At 38.9% G+C, this 14111-nt stretch overlaps 1 protein-coding gene across 5 annotated transcripts; it reads right to left on the reverse strand.

Moving 5' to 3' along the window:
* Window positions 1-477: 477 nt before the first annotated feature.
* lama3 (laminin, alpha 3) lies at window positions 478-14081 on the reverse strand. 5 transcript variants are annotated; one of them, XM_067513106.1, is made up of 38 exons: window positions 13758-14081; window positions 13262-13375; window positions 12954-13066; window positions 12776-12859; window positions 12486-12589; window positions 12108-12152; window positions 11873-12018; window positions 11637-11747; window positions 11230-11341; window positions 10683-10847; window positions 9872-10053; window positions 9693-9770; window positions 9414-9568; window positions 9166-9304; window positions 8972-9071; window positions 8762-8878; window positions 8511-8675; window positions 8270-8421; window positions 6832-7038; window positions 6605-6756; window positions 6326-6485; window positions 5682-5809; window positions 5435-5585; window positions 5226-5330; window positions 4992-5128; window positions 4789-4906; window positions 4419-4553; window positions 4193-4335; window positions 3979-4095; window positions 3738-3882; window positions 3528-3646; window positions 3251-3431; window positions 2308-2457; window positions 2040-2199; window positions 1796-1923; window positions 1620-1713; window positions 1428-1541; window positions 478-1320 (listed from the first exon to the last, which is right to left on the reverse strand). In XM_067513106.1, the coding sequence occupies exons 1-38, from the start codon at window positions 13950-13952 to the stop codon at window positions 1178-1180; spliced, it is 5064 nt and encodes a 1687-aa protein (XP_067369207.1). In that variant the 5' UTR covers window positions 13953-14081; the 3' UTR covers window positions 478-1177. The 5 variants fall into 5 exon arrangements, with proteins under 5 accessions (XP_067369207.1, XP_067369206.1, XP_067369205.1 ...); XM_067513105.1 differs by having other exon boundaries at window positions 3528-3640; window positions 9654-9770; XM_067513104.1 differs by having other exon boundaries at window positions 9654-9770.
* Window positions 14082-14111: the final 30 nt, after the last annotated feature.

The following is a 14111-nucleotide window of genomic DNA, read 5'->3' on the forward strand; positions in this document are numbered from 1 at the left end:
TTCATCTCTTATATGGTGTTGTGGAAAAGGTTTTTTAAAAATATTAAATCTATGTATCGTGTAAAAGATTACTTGGATAGCAGTATGGATTATCAGACTCATCGTCTGAAGCTTTATTTTCTGCTTATGAAGCAAGGTGTAATTATGTTTCTTTTTTGTTCACCATTAAAACTGAACTGTTGTAAGCTGATTTGGTGGCACTGTGGGGTGTGCTTAAGAAGATAAAATGGGCTCAAAGAGCTTTGTTGTCACATATGAAAAGGGTGGAAGTGAAAGTAAACCCATCTACTGTTCATTCCATGCCGCATGGCTTAGTAACTAGTAAGTCCAGATATAATGTGTATGAGACACACAATAGTATGAGGAAATGAGAAAATGAGAGATAACATGTGATGCATAAGGTGGTCAGAGCTGTGATTCAAGCAGGCAGTTTCTTGTTTGTTTCTTTGCCAAGATTTGATACAGAAACAAGTCAAATAGTTTACATAGTAAATTTATTGATGTTATTCATTACAGAAATCTATTAACATGGCGTTACCTATACAGTACTGATTAAACGCCAATGTTCCCAACATTCCCATTTTAAGTTTAAAAATACATATTGTAAATCATTTTCTCACATTTTAACCACATGTGGTATGTTAAATTCAGTTGCTGGATGTTCCTATATTTTACTGAATGAATTTAAGTCCAACTCGTGTCATTCTTTATGCCTGCAACATTTAATCAAATTGAAACCTAAAAGTACTATATTACTTTAACAAGTAAAGGTCTGTCATTTGATGTCTATTTGTAGTGTGAAGTGATCCTTTTTGTTGTGGTTGTTTTGTACTTTACTGTGGTTGTTGTGGCATCTAATTGTGGTCATCTTGTTTGTCTTAACTAATTCTTTGAAAAAATATAGACAGTAATGCCATTCAGTATTCCTTCGATGTCACTGAAAAGTTAATAGCAACCACATGCAGCTTGGTCCTGCAATATTGAATTTGGGGAATTCAAGACACACAGACAGTATGAACGATAAAGCTTACCTCTAACAAACATGTATTGTTTTTGGAATCTTTTCAAATATTGTCAATTTAGAATTGTTTCTCATATCAATGTGAGTTTGTACTGATTCCAATCGTCCTGTGGGGTAAAGAGATTGGTGTGTTGCTCCTTCATCAAATGACTTTTTTTAAGTAGGGCATCTGTTGATGCTCACAGGCTCAACCACCCTGGATTCAGTCTCAAGTGCAACAGGCCTTCCATTAATCTTCACCTTTCTCAAGCAGCCCACAAATGGGAACGACACTGGGACTCGCTTGTACACTGTTGTTCCTGAATGAAGATGAGGAAAAGCAGAAAAAGCAAAATTCTGGTAAGGTCTACTTCAATAAAGCTGAAATGCTATGAAAGACATCATGTAAAATGTTTGATGACTTTACCTCCAATGAAAAGTGAATGTAGTGTTGTTGACTCTGATATGGATTCAGAGAGTCTGGCTTTCTGCTCAGACATAGAGTCCACAACTAGTTTGATCACTTTGCCTTGTTTAGACACTGAAAGAAACAAGATCTAAAAATTGTAAGCTGCTCAATTTTAATCAAGCTTGTGCAAAGTTAGGTATGAAATTATACCTGTAACTGCATGAAATCTGGAATCACAAAGGCTTTGATGAGGCGTCACGGAGACACTGATGGGACCATTACCATCATTCACCTCGACACCAACCTGGTGAAAGGTCGCAATTACTTAACACGTCATTCATACTGATTTTATTACATACTTTGTCTGATCAGCTGTCATGATTTACCATGTTTTCCATTAAAAAGACATCAAGGCTGGTCTTGTCACTCTGGACATGGAAGAGAAGACCTGTCAGATGTTGAGGACGCAGCTCAAAGGCCAACACAAAGTTAGAGCCAACAGTGAAGTAATTGTCTAGAACCAAAATTTTCCGCATTAGATTTAAGATCATTTCCTTGTGACTCACACTTATACACGGACAACAAGGAAAAACAACAAAACATCAGGATTTATAAAACACATCATCAAACCTAAGACAAGATGACCGCCACCAAAGAATGTCCCCACCCCTGTCCGCCACTCAAAGCAGGGTAAAGTTTTGTGCCTTCTGTCGGGTTCTTCAACAGGTACTTCATTCATTTTGAAGTTTCTTATACAGCCGATAACGCTGTTCATTGGAATGTCGTGTCCCTGTAGAAGGGCGGGAAGAGAAGTGAGGTTCATATGTAAAGGAACACATGGGAAAATGTTTGACACAGCTATTAAATAAATAAACAGTGATTGGGCTATGATACAGACTTTGGTGGTTTTACTGTGGATATCACTTCCCAGGTACACAGGGTTGTGCAGGTCTAAAGATGATCCCTCATCATTAGGCAGCTGACCATCAGTCACACGGATCCCATCAACCAGCAGATGAAAAGTGCTCTTCTCCACACTGTACTCAACCTGCAGACAAAGAAAGTCTTTCACAAACAAGACTCAATACTCCCCTGTCTCGACATAAGTATGGATACCTTCAGTGACCGTTTGCTAAGACCAGTCCCTGAACTCCGTTGGTCCAATTCTTTTAAGGCAACGATCAAGCTTTACTTTTCTCCACATTTCAAAGTGTAGATAATACCTGTGTTTCAGTGCTTCGCCAAGTAATAGCTGGACCCCAAAAGGGCCCGTGAGCACAGACTGGATGTTTCTGGTGATTGGATGTATATAGTTTTAACAATTTCATGTCTATTTCTGGATGTTTTATGTTTATTTTGGTCATTTTGCATTTGAAAGTTTCAGGTCCTTTTTCAGTTTTCACTTGTTTTGCATCAGTTGGAAATATGAATAAGAGTAATTTTAACCCCTGAGACTGTGCTCAGTAGGCCTGTTAGTAATCCACCTATCATAAGTTGAAAATCTCAATATGCCTGACTAACTATGATTCAGTACTAATCTTGTATAATTTCAAAATCAGGCAGCATGATATTACACTGTTTTGTTCATTTACACATTATGTTAGAATAATACCCAACAACGTACGCCCCGGCTAAGCCTGCGCTAGTAAGTTGAATGTAGTGTTTTGTTCATATTAATGAGCCTTTTCATACTTTGTGTCTTGAAAGCAAATCATCTGGAAACATTAAAAGTCTGCTGCAGACAGTCAACAGTGTTTACACCAGAAGAATTAGTACTGTAATAAGCTAAGCTTGATACCACTGTGACTAAGGGTGATAGGGCTCAGTGAATGCTCATTTACTCTGTGCCAGTTGTCATCGTTGCTCCTCTGTTTAAACTGGATGATTCTGTTTTCCCCAAGTGACATCTTGATCTTGCCATTAGCGATGTACAGTGCCAACAGGGGGACGCGTCCTCTCCCCGCTATATGGAAGATCAACCCTTTAGACGACTTGGTCTTGAGGTCAAACGAAAAGTGAGGCCTGAGACACAGGAGGAGAAAAATCTTTTAAAGTCTTTTTATTGATCATGAATGGATGGACGGATGAATTAATAAGTAATGAATGTGTTTTAGTTACCTGTAATTGAGGTCCTCCTGTGGAAGAGTGTAACTGAGCCAGCTGTGTTCTTCATAGAGGTGGTGTTCATGACTGTGTGCTCGTCCACCTCTGCACTGGCTGGCTGCAGGAGCCTGAGTCTGACACACAACACAGAAATGACCTATGTTTCCATGGAAGTATATACTGTAGAAGGATAGTGCTGTAGAAATAATGGCTTGCTCTGCTCACAGGTTTGTGTCTCTGGGGCTTTATCAGCACAGGTACTGGTAAAAGCTCAGTGTGGGGTGGCAGATGGGGACTGCACAGGCTAGGCACAATATTTCCCGTTTCAAGTAACAAGCTTAGATCCGTGGGTATAATGCTCTGCTCAGGCCTGTGTCAGATTAGAGGGTTTTATGCATTTATTTATATTATCATAAAGAACAGCAGTGCCTTTATAAAAGTAGAGAGATTTCAAATGTATCCAGACCTCCTTGCATAAAGGTTGGCAATGCAGCCTTTGAATTTCTCTCCTTGTGAATTTTTATCCACTGGTATGACTCGGAGTGTTTGTCCCAGAATCACATTATCAACGCAGAGCTTCAGCCTGAGGAAATCATGAGAACTTTACTAATGCGTTTTTTTATTTTTTTTATTTTATTGAGTTAAAGGTGCAATTGTTGACAAAAGAGAGCATATCTTACCCTGCTGGCCTCCTCTCCGCAGAGACGTAGTGCCAGCTTCCATCATTGTACCTTTTATCCGACTTCAAGGTATAATTATCACTATTAAGTACCACGTAGCCATCAGCCAGGGACAGCTGAAGGTCATAGACAGGGGTGGAACCCTGCAGATGAACAGAGAATACTAATAGACTCATCTTGATCTGTTGAATCCTTTAAAGCTGGATCTGAGATATACAGGGTTTACCTGAGAGCTGCTTCTGAGAATAGCAGAGTGTCTGTCCATGGTTTTAAAGCCCAGAGAGACTCTGACCGGCAGCTCATCCCAAGCAAACAAGGAATCATCAGACAGAGCTGAAAACAGCGTAGCTGTACGGACACCCTACGCAAGCCACAAACACTCAAGTATTAGGATCCTGTGTCTGAATGCTCTGAACACCTATTTAATTCAAAGAAGTCGAAATTTCAGTCTTCAACTTACAGCTAAAACTTTGGAGTAATGTTTAATAAAACACAGCCTTGCTCATTATGGTACAATGAGGTGCATTGCAGCTACAGACTGAAGCTTGTTGATGTGGCAAAACACAGATCAATATTGTTTTCTCTCTACAGTTTACCAGTAATGAGGCTGGGCATCCATGACTGACACCAATCGTCCTGTTGTACTCAACACTCTCGCCGTCTGCTGTCAGGTGAGCCACACATCCTCTCAGTGATGGAACTGTCATGTTGTGTCTGAGATTCAATCAGATGGCAAAAAGTGTTAAAAGCTAGTCTGATGAGCTAAAACTGTGAATGCTGCATGTGTTTGTGTTCTTACCTTCGCCTGAGTTCTGCTGGTAGGCCCCCAATGAAATAACTTGTGTAGTTTGTTGGTTGAGTGTTAGCGGTGAAGACTTGCTCTCCTCCATACTGCACAATAAACTGGTTTGCAACACGGATGGAAAAGACTTTGTCCTGTGACAGCAGAAATACTTTTAGCGGTTAATGAATAGAGAAAGGTTCCTCTGACTAATGTTCAACATGGAGTGTAGCTAATTTAAAATTTTCATACAAATAGAGAAATTTTTTCAGCACTCTGAGCTCTGAGCTCTTGACCTGCATGTTGTCCTTCGAGCACCAGGAAACCTCTCTCCACAAACACACAGAAAAATGACTCCTGTAACATGAAACACAACAGCAGTCATGTATGTATTTGTACGGCGGACAGATCTAGTTATTAAAAGGTGCCTCTGCAAATCTATTTAATAAGAAACATTATACTTCATTTCCAATGTAGAATAACAATGCGTTTGTTTCTCGACTGTTTGTGTGAAATTTGAACAATCTTCTCTTTTTCTTCTCTGGCTCCTTCACGATTGCCATCAGGTAACCTGTTCCGTCATAATAGTTCGACACCTCTGAGTGAGGAATCCTGAACAAATTAAAATGATTAAATCAGTACTTGAACATTTTTAGGCATTGAATCGAAAGAAAAAACTAAACAATGTAATGATTCTTTTTTTCTTACCTAATGTAAGGCTGCCTTGTATCCATATTGGCTGCTTCTTTGTAGTTGAAAAGGCAAACAGGATTGTCATTGATGTAGGACAGTTTTATTGCTCCCCTGTATCTGGGATAACGTAGCTCCGCTGGAGGCTAAAAGAACAATAGTAAGATTGACTGAAAATGTTAAGAATGAGTGCAAATAGAATATTTTCATAGTGCCGAGCAGCCAAAGATCTGAATTATATGAGATAGTCGAACTGTTCACCAACTGAAAAGAATAAAAAATAAAATCTATAAAGAATAAAAAAGTTATGATTTATTAAAATCACAACTCTGAATAATTCAAACAAGTTAAATCAGTTGTATTGTCTACCATAAGTCAAATGTCTGAATTAGTCACAATTATGATGTAGTACAGGCAGGTCGTGTACAGTATAATATGGTTACAGAATATAACATATTGTAGGAACGAATGAAATATTAAACCAAAGTGACTTTTTTCTCAGTGGAAAAGGACCTCGATAGACAGGAGGTCTTCTCATTTAGCCTGTTTTAGGATGTGAACGGTGCCAATAGAGATTAATAGAAGCCTTGTCTGATGGGTTTCCTCTATCAGTGTGAAAATTACATGCAGGGGTGGTGAAAAAAATTGCAGTGACTGGTTACCGTAAAGTCATCAGGATATCCGCCCACATAGAAAACAACACTGTCGGCATGCAAGTCAAGAACGCCGGCCATCGTGTTTGGAAGGTTACGATAAGTGAGCGTGACGGGTTTCTGTGATGTGAAGCTCTGTGTGACATTAACTTCAGCATCCTGGTAAACTCTGCAGTTGATACAGGAACAGATTAAATGTTGTTACCCTTGTTGAAGAAAGACATTGCAGGTAGGCTACTTTTCCCTTTGTGTTCATTCTGTAATGTTCTGCTATGTATTTGGATGGACCTGTGGAAGACAACCCTGTCAAAGTCTGAAGAGTTCACATTGGTGGTAGTTGTTATTTGGCCATTTTCAACCTCGTGGATGACTCCACCCAACTTGTAGACACAAATCAACATATTGTTTCTAATTGCCATTCCAATGTAGTCCCCAGAAGTCTGAAAATGACAGAATTGGATGAGAGACAAACATTTTATCACTAAACATCATTTCCGGCTAAGGGGCACACTCACATCCTTGTTCCCCAGGTAGAAAACAAAGAGGTTTGCATCTCTGTGTTTGGTCTGGCGACCCCTTCGTGTGCGCTCAGCCTTAGATGGATGATTTTGATGGCGATTGAGAAGAAGATCAACAGCCGTAAACGCTTTTATGTCTTCGAGGTTTTTTGGTGGAAGAAGCTCAACGTGACTTTTTCCATTGAAACTGGTAGGAATAGACAGCTGGGAGAAACAATGACGAAAGACATCAACCTTCGTGTGATAAATGTATGTTAAAATCCACATTCACTGTTCTTTTAGCTTGTTTTTGGTTTCCACCAACTCTCGAAATCTCCAACTTTTAGCAGCTAAATGGTCCATTATGTTCACCAGCTACATGCAAATTTTGTCTGTCTGTCATCTAATGCTGGACAGAGAGTTTTCACAGGAGACAGCTGTGAAATAATTAGTCATTATTAATTATACCTGTAAGCAGCTCCCCAATTGGTGTGTGAGTGTGTGTGTATGTGTGTGTGTGTATGACTGTGAGTGTGAATGGGTAAATAAAAAGTAGTGTAAAGTGCTTTGACAACCAATAGGTAGTAAAGTGCTATATAAGTGCAGATCATTTACCATTTATTTTAAATAATAATTGGTGCCTGTGAAAACACACAATAAAGACAACATTTGATAATATGTCAACCTTTAGTTAATATTGTCAAAATGTTAACCGACAGTTAACAATTTAAAGAGTCAGCAGATAAAGATCTATATTCATTTGGAGTTGTTGTGTCCACCTGGGAAATGTAAATTCAGTATACAGCATTAGTCCTGCACCACCTGGTGGTTTTACAATGAAAACATGATGTGGTTTTTATTATGATTGAATGCTAATATATATTGATGTATAATAATTCATAGAAAGTGGTTAAAATACACTCCACCTTATCCTTATTTTTATATGAATTACTGTACATGTTTTGCCATAAATACCATAAGTACTGTTTTAAATACAATGTTTTCTTAGTAATGTTTTACTTTAGTATTTGCATTTGTGCAAAAGAGTTGTACTGTTCTGGCTAGTACTTGCATTTTTACGTGACTACCAAATTTGTGTACTGCTGACCCTTGTCCTCCACCCCATTAAGACCACCAGTATTATAGTTGTGGCTGATGTATCTTTTGTGGTGTATATTTTAATGTGTCTCTGCTAAATGTGTTCACCAGTTATTCATTCATTCATTCATTCATCCCTTTCATCTGAAAGGGATCTATGTATGCTAAAACATGTGGCTCAACAGTGCTTCAAAGCTCTGTAGAGCCGAGGGGAAAAGTATACTAGTATAGAATACTTCACATGTTTATCATCATGAGCAATCACTTTCGATTTACTATACACGTAGACATGTGATCTGTTATTAACAAAAAACTTTAAATCCGAGCTGACAAGTTAAAAAACAACTAAAAGCATTACCCTGTTAACAAAGTGTCTCGTCTCCTCTATCACATCTTTGATTCTCCTGATGCTTTCTGTCACGTTGGCACTGAGAGGCACCTTCCTGCTCAGACCCTCAGCTTTTATGAGTTTGCTTTTCAACACAGGAAGTGATTCTATTAAGTTGTTCACTAAAACAATAGAAATGAGCCACATGTCTTTTAAAGAAGGAAACGAAAAAAGTTATGAGAACACAACATTTCTGCAAATATACACTCACACGTCTGCTCTGCATCAATCAATAAATCATCTGTGTTGACATTGGTTAAACTTAGTCTTTCCACCTCCTGGCTGATATTCCTCAGCCTCTCTGTTATAGCGCTGATTGTGGAGTTAGAGCCAGAGGCAGCTGTTTTTGCAGCCAGGATCAGGAAATCTGCATCATCTGAAAAAAAGAAAAAAAAAAAAGATGATCTACAGTGACCTGGGCACAGTACATTAATCTGCAGCAAATTTCAAGTTTTCCACAACCTCTTTGGATGTGTTTGAGGTCCTCCCTCATGGCTGAGATGCCCATTATCAGTGATCCCCTTTTTTCCTTTTGGTTATTCTTGTGGTCTTTGTAAGTATTCACTGCACGTGAAAGCGCTGTTCAAAAGAGATTGAAAAGCTTTTCATTTTTGCACTTTCTAAACTAATATACAGTATGTGTGACATGTTACAAATTCAGCTTTTACACACTTTTAAGGTTATTGTTAGTCTCACTGGCTTCTGTCTGTAACTGCATCAAATTATCTCTGAGTACTTTAGTTCTGTGGACCAGACATCCCTCCTCCACATCCTAATTTATAGTGAGACAATCACATTAACATTTTTGATATGAATAATCAATGACTAAACGTTTATGTGTTCACTCAACATGACTAATGAATTACCTTTAAGGCTTCATCAGCAGCCACTATAGATTTATTAGCTGCAATTTCTGCCTTTTCTAGAGCATTTATGAGACTGTTATGAGCTCCAATAGTCATAACACTGAGCAGATCAATAGCGCTGGAAGAATGAGGAAGCAATCTGAAATAACATTCAGAAAGGTGTATTAATGTCAACATAAAATCAGTTGTCTTTAGGTTTTTTCACTGCATCTGTCTTCCTTCTTTTTTTTATTCATCTTCAAACTTACTGTTGAAGTTCTGTTGCCACTCTGTTGGGCTCGTTTGCATGCTCCTCAGCCTTGGTTACCATATCCACTTTTGCCATAATTTGGATGAGCTTATTTAATTTTTTAAAGAGTTCTTGCTTGGCACCATCTACCTGAGCTGCGAGATTCTCAAAGTCCTGCAATTTACAAACAATGCAACTCACAGCCATAGTCCCAAACTTGTCGAGACCAATTGTCTCAGTGAAAAAGATATATGCTTACGTTTTTTTTTTCCTCAAGCACTAAAAAGATGTCACTAACATTCTGCAGGAAATCTTTAGTCATTTCAGTCACAGGAAGGAGCATACTCTGTTCTTTGTTTAGCTGAGTTTGAAGGTGCTGGCAAATGAGAAACAAAGATGGAGAAAAACATCAGAATGACACTACTCGGTGTTATTTTTTCGATCTAGAACATCAGAATGACGAGAAAATTGCACTACCTTCAGCTGATGTAGAGTATCATGACTTTTTAGGTTGAGGCCCTTTGTCCTGTTGACTATGTCCTCTGAGACTGACAGCAGCTTGGCCACTTCATTTAGAGAGGAGTCTGAGACCCTCAGAGAGTCTGAGGCCTGGTTGGTTTCCTGAATTACGGTTGTTTGGTTCTTGATCAAGTCCAACACTGAGGAGAATGTACAGATTTATGATTAGTCCAAATAAAGTGCACTGTTATATTATCTCCATCCATCTTTAATATGACACCACATGAAGAGGGGCATAAAGAGACTATTAAACCCATATAATCTTCATTTAGCTTTTTCAAATTTATTTTTTCGTAATGTTTTTGTTTTGTTCATCAGCAAATTCTGGAAATACTGTATACCTGCTTTATTGGCAACAGATAATCGGGAAAATCAATCAAATTTAAATCTCAGCAAGCATATTAGCTTATTAGTTTCGTTTCACATAAAGACTGAGAACAGGGTGAAGGAGGTAGCCTGACTGTAATGAAATCCACTTACCACTTACTCAATATTATTTAATGTCTGTTTCCACTTGCTTCAGTTTAGTTTTGTTGTTGATTATTGAAAGAGCTGATAAACAAATCCTGTATACTTGAATTGTTAATTGTTTTAAGTTACTTGCTCTTTAGTTCTCTCTACTTCATACAGTACTGGACTTTTCAATGTGGTTTGCATTAGAGTGAGGAGCCAAACATCAGTCTGACTCCCCTTTGATTTCTGCATTTCATTCATGAACTGAACATGAATTTCTAGAGAGCAGCCAGTAAATGAATAAAAAGCTTCTCACATTTTTGCGCCTCCTCCTGCTCACTGGCAGCGTAGCCCCCCTGAGCCGAGCAGCTTCTGCCTCTCATTTCTGGTACAATGCTCCAAGCCTCCTCCATCATTTTGTTATGTTCAGCGTAAACGACAGATCCCCTGGGCTGTACCTCAGAGAGCTGCTTTATCAAATCTGACAAATCACAATAACACAGACAGTGCTATTAAAGATGCATCTGTGGCTGAGATTCACTTTGACAAAACCAATCATTCAGTTTCCTTAACAAGTTCCACACAGTCTTGGACTTGAGAGGAAGGAATAACCTGCTGTTCCCAGCTCAAGCTGAGACATTATTACAGTTAAGAATCTTATTCTTTTCTGTCATTATTTTCTAATTTTGTGAAGGACTGATATTTACCACACAGTACTTTTAATGGTATCCACCCCTTGTCGACCTCTTTAATTTTTTATTACTTTGACAAGTATTTACAAAAACAAAAGATTCTTGCCTACCAGAATTTTTTATTGACACTGTAGCTTTGGTGCAATGTAAACATATACTGTGTGCATGTACCTTGGGTTGCTGTAAGGAGAGGTTTAGCTTCAGAGAGAAGGGCGCCTGCCTTCATCTGTGTGTTGTTTGCATTCTGGGAGACTTTCTCCACATCTGATACAGTTTGATGTGTCTGAAAAGTTAATGCATTTTAGAAATGTGTCAATTCTTATCATTATTTGTTTATTAATTCTTACCACTGAGCAGTAATAAGCAGTTTCATATAGTGCAGCTGGAATAGGATGGGATGAGCAGTGCACTCTACAATTTGTCACCTTCTGATGTGTGTGATGTAATCAGTTTATGAAAATACTTCCTGCAGTATTCAAACATTTATTTACAAAACTGTTGATCAAAAAAGTACAGATACTCTTGAACTACTGATAGAGTTTTGGTTTGATTGACTGAGCAAAATTCACTTCAGGTACCTCATCAGTCAGTTGGCTCACATCGTTTCTGATGACATGCACATCTGTTACCAGCTGTTCAACTTTTGGGTCCAGGTGTCTCACAGCAGTGCTGTACCTTCCAACAAGAATCTCAAAAATGGGGGCAAGGTAGAAACATTGTGGTGTGAATTTAGACAAATGTAACAGAAGTTAAACTCTTTTTTTTCTGGCAAAGCCAGACAGGGATGTCAGGTCACACTGCTAGAATCTAATACCTTGGTTTTAAAAGTGTTAGCCTCCAGCTTGTTTTGCCTGAAGGGGGAACCATGACTGATGTTCTTCAGCTGTTGTTTCAGCCAAACCAAACCATCGTCCAGCTTCTCCAAGTCAACCAGTGAAGCGTAGGTGCAGCTATCGCATTCTGTCAGTAAATAGTAAGTATTTCTTGAAGGGCCATGTTTTCTAATGTATCTCTGCATCTAAAAAAAATGATTTTGAACACAAGCTCACCACTGCAGTGGCTGCCACAGCTGCTGTTACCAGATGTGATGCACTCTGTTTAAAGGAAACAATATTAAAGTGGCTCTCTAAACTCACTTTAATGTCAGTTCTTCTCAGCTCATGCTATAGATTTATGCCAGAATGCCTGTTTTAGAAACCAGGGTCATGAAGTTAACATGAATTATCAGGTAGTCTGACAAAAATGATCATGGGTTGCATTGTGTCAAATCAAGTACCCAGACAGCCATTGGGGGCTTAAATCATAGTAAGTACTGTTTCTTGTGTGCCCCTCAACATTATAGCAAAATAAGAATGTAATATCAAGTCCTGTACAGTTTCAAAACACAGTAACAGGTTTTGTATTTGTGTGAGTATATAAATTTTTACCTCCAGTCAGAGAATCACAAACATTTAATGCGCCAGTCTTGCAATTGCAGGCCTTGCAGCTGCCCCCAGGTATCATTGGATTGCCATAGTAACCATGTGTACATCTTAAAGAGAGAAAAACAAAAAGGAAAGAGCAGACTTTGGATTTTGCATTAAAATTATGTGCAAGTATAAGTAATTAATTATGTAATTTATCTGTCTTCTTATGTATCATGAGATGTAAACTTTAGGGATTATCATACTGAAATGTAAATCATGCTTGTGTGTTTGCTGTGTAACAGCAGACAAACCTCTCACATCTGACTCCACTGTAGCCACGTTTACAGAGACATTCAACCTCTCCTAACCCCACATCCAGACAGGCCAGTGCAAAACTAAGTACAAATAAATAATAATAGTCTTCAAACAGATGCACAAAAAGAAAATCTAATCAGCTCACTAAGGTACGTTATGAAGAGAAATACTGACTTGTTCCATGTAAAGGGACATGGACAGACATGACATGTCCTGTTGGCTGCATTTCCATAGTAACCCTCTTTACACCGTTCACAGTGGTCACCAGTTGTGTTGAACTGACAGTTCTGGGGGTCGTTTAGATCAAACTTAACATGAACATCCTGTTTTGTCACCATGGCTTGTTTATGTGACTTGTGGCTGCAAATGCCCAAACCATTACATATAAATGAATAATTGAGAACCTACCATTGTCTTTCCATGTCTGTCTGTGTGTGTGTGTGCGTGTGTGTGTGTGAGAGAGAGAGAGACAGATCACCAACCACGCAGTTCCCTGTATGCTCATCACACTCATTGGAGAGGTTGTTGCAGCTACACGGCACACACTGACCCCTGTGGTGTCCTGTCACCGCTCTGTAGAAGCCAGAGCTGCACTTCTGTATGGAAACACAGAGCTAAACTGTGTCACAGGACATTTACTACTTACAAACAGTTCAACACCACTGGCCTGGTTAAGAGAAGTGTGTTATCGCAAAGTAATGATGATGCAAAAAGGATTAACGGCAAAAAAACGTGAATCTGGTCCCTTCTATATACAAATTCCTAACAAAGGAAATGTACTACATGCACTGTAGTTAAACTTAAGTCACTGTGTGTTGGAAATTGATTTTGTGCACCCTGATCAAGGTCGTGGTTTCACAAGTTAAGCTTGTTGAAGTTAAGGTTGTTGAAATGTGTGAAAGGGATTTTCGATGAACATGTAACTTTGTACACTCATGCATTGTGTGCAACAAAAAACCCAACAAAGGCAAGAATTACCTGAGTGACAGCGCCTGCAGTTTGGTTACTGAAGGTGGGACCACAGAGCTTTTTTGTGCTGTGTGTCTTCTGGTGGATTTGTTTGAGTCTGTCATGCCAAAACTTGGGTTGATTCTCAAAGGACGGACACACAGCAGCAACGCAAATCAAAACCAACCACACAACACAACTGAGAAAATACTTATTGTACTGCATTATAATCTTTTCCAATGTGGCTTGTGAGTGTGGCAGTGCAAAAAGCCTCTTCCTCCCGGAGAGCACCTCCTCCGCTTTAAGTGAACCTTTGAGCTTTTTTTGTGAGACACATGAAGAAACAGCAAGTGTACATGAGTGACGAATGTGTAGGTTCAAAGT

The sequence above is a fragment of the Channa argus genome, chromosome 8 (assembly GCF_033026475.1).
Source record: "Channa argus isolate prfri chromosome 8, Channa argus male v1.0, whole genome shotgun sequence".
Classification (NCBI taxonomy): domain Eukaryota; kingdom Metazoa; phylum Chordata; class Actinopteri; order Anabantiformes; family Channidae; genus Channa; species Channa argus.